Source organism: Cryptomeria japonica, chromosome 3, assembly GCF_030272615.1.
Source record: "Cryptomeria japonica chromosome 3, Sugi_1.0, whole genome shotgun sequence".
Taxonomy (NCBI): Eukaryota; Viridiplantae; Streptophyta; class Pinopsida; order Cupressales; family Cupressaceae; genus Cryptomeria; species Cryptomeria japonica.
The window spans coordinates 304,774,026-304,781,676 of NC_081407.1; the positions used below are offsets into that span (position 1 = coordinate 304,774,026).

The window sequence follows — 7,651 nt, forward strand, 5'->3', positions numbered from 1 at the left end:
AGCCGACATGGAGTTTGGCCATAAAAACTTCAGCGTTAAAACATTAACAATAGCTGATTTTTAGCTGATCATGAGGCTTTAGGCATGAGAAAAAATATAGGGGTAACACTAGACAAAGTCTTATCAAACACTTGGCTTTTCAATCCATTTTATCTCATCCATCTTGTAGTGTATTTTGGGGTTTCGTCAAAGAAACCACGACCCATAGATCTCTATCCTTGAGCATGTTCTCCATTTGAGTTTTCATAACTCAAAATTGTTGACATTAAATTTATCCATCTCAATTCTACTAGATGTGCTTGCCATATCAAAGTTGCAACAATGTTATAAAATCTTCGTCTGCAAAACTCCCATTGAAACTAGATCAACACAAAAAAACTTGTCAACCCAACAACAATAACAAAATTGACCAGACTTTGATACCAATTGAAAAGAAGCCAAAGTGTGGAATAATGCTTCCAAATGCTAAATATAATAGGAGAGATGATGCAAAAATTTCTTACAAACCCTTAAACTATTGCAGATTAGATAAACACATAAAAAAGAAAATTTAAACAAATAAAACCACAATGTCAAATACACATGGGAAAATCCTTTCAGGAAAAAACCACACTCCAAAAGCAAGACTCAATTGTATTATCAGCAACACCAACAATTACAATACAATGCTTAGACCCAATGCTCTTCAAGAGTAAATACAATAGAAAATAATTCTAGAGAATATTTTGCACATAAACGCTTCTTAGAAGATATCCAATGTATCATACAAAATACACAAAGAAGCCACATATTTATAGAGCTCAACACCAACCAACTCAAACATCAAAGACATATATGTGGTGTCATAAACAACAACTTGCTAAACCATGACATGTTGCACATAGCAACTTCCAATGCAACAATCCATAACTCATCCATAACAATCACCTTGTCATATGCAACACCTACCTCACACCACTTGTCGAAAGTGAACTACCATAAATACCAAATGTCAAATAATAAATCCTCATGACTCTTCCACCGAACTAGAAACCATCATAGTCTCAACATAGCAACCTATGACGCTAGTTCTCTAAACTTTAGAACTTCCAAAGTGGACACAATAAAATAACTAAATAATAATAATAAAAATGCTTGGACTCTAAGATTGAGACACCTTAATCCCAACAAATATTTGGTTATAATAGCATAAATATGTGGAGAAGAACCTCATAAGATATTATGTAAAGAACATGAAACTGATAAATATCCTTTTAGCTTCTCATTTTAATCTTTCTAAGTTTATGTCCTAGAAATAAAGAAGAGAAGTATTATATGTCTTGTATGCCATATGCTTATGTAGTAGGCATTTAATATCTGCAATGGTGTGTACAAGACTAGATATTTCACATGTAATTGGTGTTGTCAATATATACATGAAAATTTTAGGTAAAGAGCATTGGTAGCAGTGAAATGGGTGCTTTGATATTTTAGAGGCATAAGTGATTATTGTATCACCTATAATGGTTCCAATGATTCAATTTGTGGATATGTTGAATCAAATTTTGCAAGTGATTTGGACAAAAGGAATCCTACTTTAGATTATGTCTTTACTCTTGCATGACGACCGATTTGTTGGATGTGGAAGCTTCAAGGTACATTTGCTTTATCCGTTGTCGAGATAGAGTATATGGTTGTCTCACATGCACACAAATATGCAATTTGGTTAAAGGGTCTATTGGGCAAGTTTTGAAAAGTGCAGAACAAAGTCATAGTATTTTGTAATAGTCAAAGTGCTATCCATTAAGCTAAAAATCTAGATATTCAATAAGACCAAGCATATTGAAATTAAATACCATTTTTTGAGACAAGTGATTAATGGAGGTAGAGTAACTTTTGAGAAAGCTCATACACCAAAAAAATGTACAAATATGCTTACAAAACCATTTATGTTAGAGATGTTGAGATAGATTTTGGCTTCTCTTAGCCTACCAAAAGGTGAAGAATGACTATTACCAATTATCAAGTAAATTGTTCTCAACGTAGAGATTGTTGGATATTTACAACAATTCAAACAATAAAACAAATATTATCTCAACTTATGAAAAAATAATTTTTCATTAAGAAATAATCAATAATTTTTTAAAGGAAAAGTCAATTTTTTCTAAATTTAGAGTGACCGTTATCTTGAAGGCAAATCAATTGTAATAGTAGCAAATTTGTCTGAAGAATGTAATTGTTTTATTTGAACAATAAGTATTAGATGTTTTCTTTACATATTGTCAATTTTTTACTGCTTAAATCTCTGTCTTATCTATTCTATTTTATTTTCTTTGCAGCTAATTTAAGTTACAACATTATTTAATTTTATGAACTTAAGTTTTTGCTTTCACAAGAGATTGTTTGATCATACTTCAACCTACTCTTGCAATGATGTATATGTTTGATCATGGTGATTTGTGATAAGAATGTTGTATGATGTTGAAATTGTGACTGGTAACGTGCCCAAATGGTACTCACGCATTAAAAACAATATTTTAGAGGACTATTTGTGGACACAACAACAAATACTGTTTGGTATTTTGGACATTTCTTTTGGAAGCATTCAAAATGAAAATTGTTTCACTTTCGAAGTAGGAAAGTTTCAATTTGGTGTTGGACGTATTTAAGTGCATCTTGATTCCCTTTTTTCAATAAATTTATTGACTGTCAATTTCGACCGGCTATTGCTGATCTCCACCATGATTTCAGTCCTAAGAAATTGCTATTTATTTATCAACGTATTAAATGTTTAAACTCTAAGTTAAAGATTTGCTAGTATTGTTATTTAAAGCATGAATAGAATTGAGATTGAAGAGCCTGTGTGTAAATTCTTTTGGTGCTTAGTAAGAGTCTGTGTGTACATTCTTTTGCAAATCTGAGCTTTTGAGTGAGGTGTATAAGAAAAGAGAGTATACTGCCTTCATGTTTGACCTGTAGATTCCAACTAGTAAGTTGGAATTGATTTCTTGGTGCACATACAAATGTCTAATTTGGTGTATTTTATCCCTTCAATGAATAGATGGGCTTTAAGGATTTTCATTAGAGTTTTGAAAGGTTAGTGTTTTCATTTACTTCCAATAGCTAAAGTTCAAAATATAAAGTGAATTGAGAAATTTTGGAAGTAAGATTTTTATTCATTTTATTACAGTATAAGTATAGATCTTTTCTTATATGAATATATTTTGGTTAGAGTTATAAAGGTATTTATGTAGGTATTTTGAGCCTAACATTTACATCTCGTTTGATTTCAAACATGGAAGTAAGAGATTGTTTAATTTATCATATATGTCTTGTAGAGACACATGATTTGTTAGGAGTATGATAGAGCTTGTTATGGATATAAAACCATGTCTCAATGGAAGCATTTAATTAGTTTTGTATGATAATTATTTTTTGTAAAGAGATGATAGTAGTGGATATGTATCATTTGGTTGTTGTAAAATGTTTCTCATTGTAATGATATGGGATATTATAAAAACGTGTGTGTTGTATTAAATACTTGGGATCTATTTTTACAAATGGATAATGAATATCTTTAATTGATTTATTTATTTTATCATCATTACAATTGTAGGCTACAATAAGAAAAATATTGATGATTAGGAAAACTTGAACTAATTTTAGGCATGTGCAAAGTCATCTCATGTTTCAAGCCTCTCACCATAACTCTTCCATGCAAAGTAAAAATTGTGTTGTTTGGCCACTTTATTAGTCTCCTCCACATGACATTTGGATGGTTTGCGATGCTTCTATTTCCCACACAATTTTTCTTCATGTCTTTAATAAAGCTAACAATTAGGTCTTGAACCTTTTCCATTACTAAATGAGTTGTTTGAACACCCCAAACTTCAATTCAAGTTCCCCCTCTTCATCCAAATGAACTCAATCTCTTTTAACTCTCAATTACACAAACTAGCGATTAGAAACATGCCTGAATGGTGAATTGTACTCAGATGTATTATACATCACCTTTTGGTTCAAAACGTTTAAAAGGACTGTTTGTGAACACGACAACAAGAACTATTTCATTTAGTGGAAATCGACCAATTCAGTCGACTGCTATTATGTTGGAGTTTGGCTTGTTAAATACTAGAATTCCTGTCCTTTCAAGTAATTTGAAAAGTTTTCCACGACCTTTGAATCTTGGCTTTGTGAGTAAATATAGTATCCTGCCTTCATGTCGTATTAAGTTGAAATCATATCCTTAAAATAGAGTTTGATGTGTTGGTGTACATTACTAGTACATTAATTGATGTTTCCCTCTATTAGTATCATTACTAATTCCTTGAGGAGGACATATGAAAGGAAATGGTGATATAAGCTGCTTTGTGTCTTCCCTTGTTAAGCTTTTGCATTGAAACTGAGTCGAAGTAAATGCATATCCTGCTCATGTCAGTAGAGTTGAATGATAAAAGTCATTTTCATTAAACAATCTTTTGCTTACGTACCATGATTTTGATTCTTGGAGATCTTACCATTTCTCTTGCCTCTACGTATCTTTCTTTGATGTACTGTTCTCTTCAATAATATTTGGAGGACTATCTTTGGACAAGACAAGAAGTATTGTTTTGTAATATTGAACGTTTCTCTTTGAAGCATTCAAAATTATTTCATTTTCGTAGTAGGAAAGTTTTAATTTGGTTTTAGAAAGATAAAATCAACCAATTTGAAGATATTTATTGAATCTACAACATTTATTTTAACATTAGCTATTGGCAGATATGACACTCGTATTTGTTTTGATTTGATCATGAGTATGGATTTACGAATGTTTGTTAATAGAAGTTTTTTTCAAATTTTTAAGACACGTTTTACACTGAGATCCATTTTTTGGAAGGATGTCATTTAAGCACAACCACTCAAATTGGAAATGTTCTTTTTTCAAGTAGTTTGATACTTTGTTTCTATGTAAAAAAATTTTAAATCTTGACTCTGAGTGAGCTTTGTGAATAGACATAATATCTTACCTTCATGTTTGAGTCGAATATGAATGTAAGTATGTTTAGATGCTATATCAATTAAGAAAAGAGGGCAGAGAGACAATTCTAATACAACGATATCTTAAAAATACAAATGATAAATAATATGATTAAAAAGAGAAAATTCTAATAATTTGTTCTGAATGATGAATTTGAAAAGCTTTTTATTCTAATTATGAAAAAACCTCTAAAGATGTTTGAAACTTTGACAATTCACTAATCTCGGTAACTAAAATATGATTTCAACTCTTTTCTTTTGATTCCTCTCTATACTAAACCTTGACAAAAATCTACAACTTTGAATGCACTAAAAACCCTTCTCTATCATCAAGACCATTTCTATAAATTTTAAAATATTAAACTTTTATTATGTAAAGTACTTTCACATATTTCTTCATTCAATGTGATTAACTTATGAAAGTGGAATGATGGCCCTCTGCAACTTTCCTGCCTTTCCCTACGTTTGAATCTAATCCCTCTGAATGATCGCCCCCTCCAGGGAGGTCCCTTCCTCCCTGCAACCGGGCCCCCAACCCGATACCACGATTGGTTCACATGTTGTTGGATCTGTTGCTGGGACCCCACGGTCTGCGGGTTATACGGAATAAACTGCCAAGTTGGACACTCCTTCCTCCTCTTCAATTCTGACGGACTCTGACCTGAATGATGGAGTGAAGAATATACCCCTCCACGGGCTGGAATCTGCTTCTGGTCAGATGAATGCAGAGCATGGTAAGATATATTCCAAGTCTAACTGGAAGAACACCCTTCTTGGGTCCACTAATATGACTTTGGAAGCGGCTTTGGCTAACTTTACCCAAACTGACGAAGGAACGAAGATCAAGCTCCTGGATAGTCTCATGGACAAAATCGCTTCATCTCTTCACCTGGCGATTATTGGTCGCTTCTTCTCCTTCAGGCCATCTATTAGCATGATTAGGAGATAGGCAAAGTCTAGATGGAAACTAAAGGGTAGTGTCGATATCTCGGCAATGTGTGGGGGTCTCTTCCTATTTAAGTTCACTGCAGAAGAAGACCTGATCTTTGTACTCTCAGGATCCTGGGCTTATGGGAAGCATTTCCTAACTCTGGCTAAATGGAAGCTTGGCTTGGACCCCTTAGTTGAACTCAACCACATGGCTCTTGTCTGGGTTAGACTACTTGGCCTACCGCTGGAGTTCTGGGATGAACAAATCTTCTGCTGGATCAGAAACTCGTTCGGCAACTATGTTACAACAGATTTGGTCACTCTTGCTAAATCCAGGTTGGTTTATGCATGTTTTTGTGTCAATGTTGCAATTAATAAATCTCTCCCCAATTTAGTTTCTCTAAAATCAAAATGGGGAAAATGGTCCCAGACCATTTTCTATGAAAATGATACCCTTTTTTGTCAAAAGTGTGATAAACAAGGTCACACTTATACTGAGTGTAAGACCCAGGAGTCTGCAGAACCCAAGCTGAAAGAAAAGGCTATTGATGAACCCATCAGCCCAAGTGCTCCCTCTTCATTAGCTCCCTTGGGACTGCCTAGTGTGAATGAAATCCCAGATGACTACCCTCACACGAACAAGATCCTTGAGATCTTAAAAACCCCAAAGGTTTTTGTGAAGAATGTTAGCCCAGTTATACCCTTGGAAGAGGGTGAAATCCCTCCGGTGAAAAATCTTCTGGCTTTCCTCTGATCCCTCTCCATCCCCCTTCATGGCTATGGGTAATAACTACCTCTCCCCCAAGCCCCTGACTATTTCTATCCCCACAACCCCTCAATAATCCAACCCTAATGAAGCTATGACCCCCTCAAGTGTGAAAAAGTTGCTAATCTCAACCCCCCTTGTTCCCCTAGCAAGGCGGAGACGTTTGTTCAAACACCATACCGACGCCTCCTTTGAAGTTATCACCACCCGGATCTCCAATGGCGGACAATAAAGAATGGATGACCCAGAAGAATAAACCCAAGGCTAAGAAAGCAGATGTGGGGGGTACTGAAAATAAAGTTAGAAGACCCTTAGAGAGGGTGCAGAGACATAAAGTTATGGCAAGGTGATGAGAGCCAATTATGTTTCATTTTATGCCATATATTATCCTTACATTTGCCTTCATATGCATTTCCATATTCCATTTATATACCAATTTCCCATTCTATGTTGCATATGATTTAATATATAAGTAATATTTAATTTGGTTTTTAGATAAAATACTTGAATAATAAATGTTAGATTTTATTTACTAACAAGCATTGTCATTTTAGCTTTGGAAAATAATTTGCAACATGCTATTGGAGGAGGAAAGAACAAAATTCTTATGTCACGTGCATACACTTGGCAACAAATAATTTCAGCCATTTATCTATTCTTATGTAATTAAATTTGTTGTGCTAAATATGTAATTTTGTTATAACAACAAATAATTTATTTTCATGCTCATATGGTATGAAATAGTATATATTATTTGTTGTTGCAACTAATAAAATTGTGATGTACGTTGGCCAAAAGAATGCCTATTTTTGTGGCACAACAAATTACTATATTTGTGGCTTGTTTTATGCCAACCCACAAGCCACAAATAATTCCAAAAGAAGTGGCAAGAGAATAGAATCAAATGCTATAAATAGGGCTGCAAAAATATATTGCAACAAACTAATATCCGTGAAT

The 7,651-nt window shown here is 33.7% G+C and overlaps 1 protein-coding gene across 1 annotated transcript; it reads left to right on the plus strand.

Annotated features, from left to right (window-relative positions):
• The first annotated feature begins 5,992 nt into the window (after positions 1-5,992).
• On the plus strand, positions 5,993-6,682 carry LOC131874112 (uncharacterized). The gene has a single exon (XM_059217354.1). The coding sequence runs from the start codon at positions 5,993-5,995 to the stop codon at positions 6,680-6,682; it is 690 nt and encodes a 229-aa protein (XP_059073337.1).
• Positions 6,683-7,651: the final 969 nt, after the last annotated feature.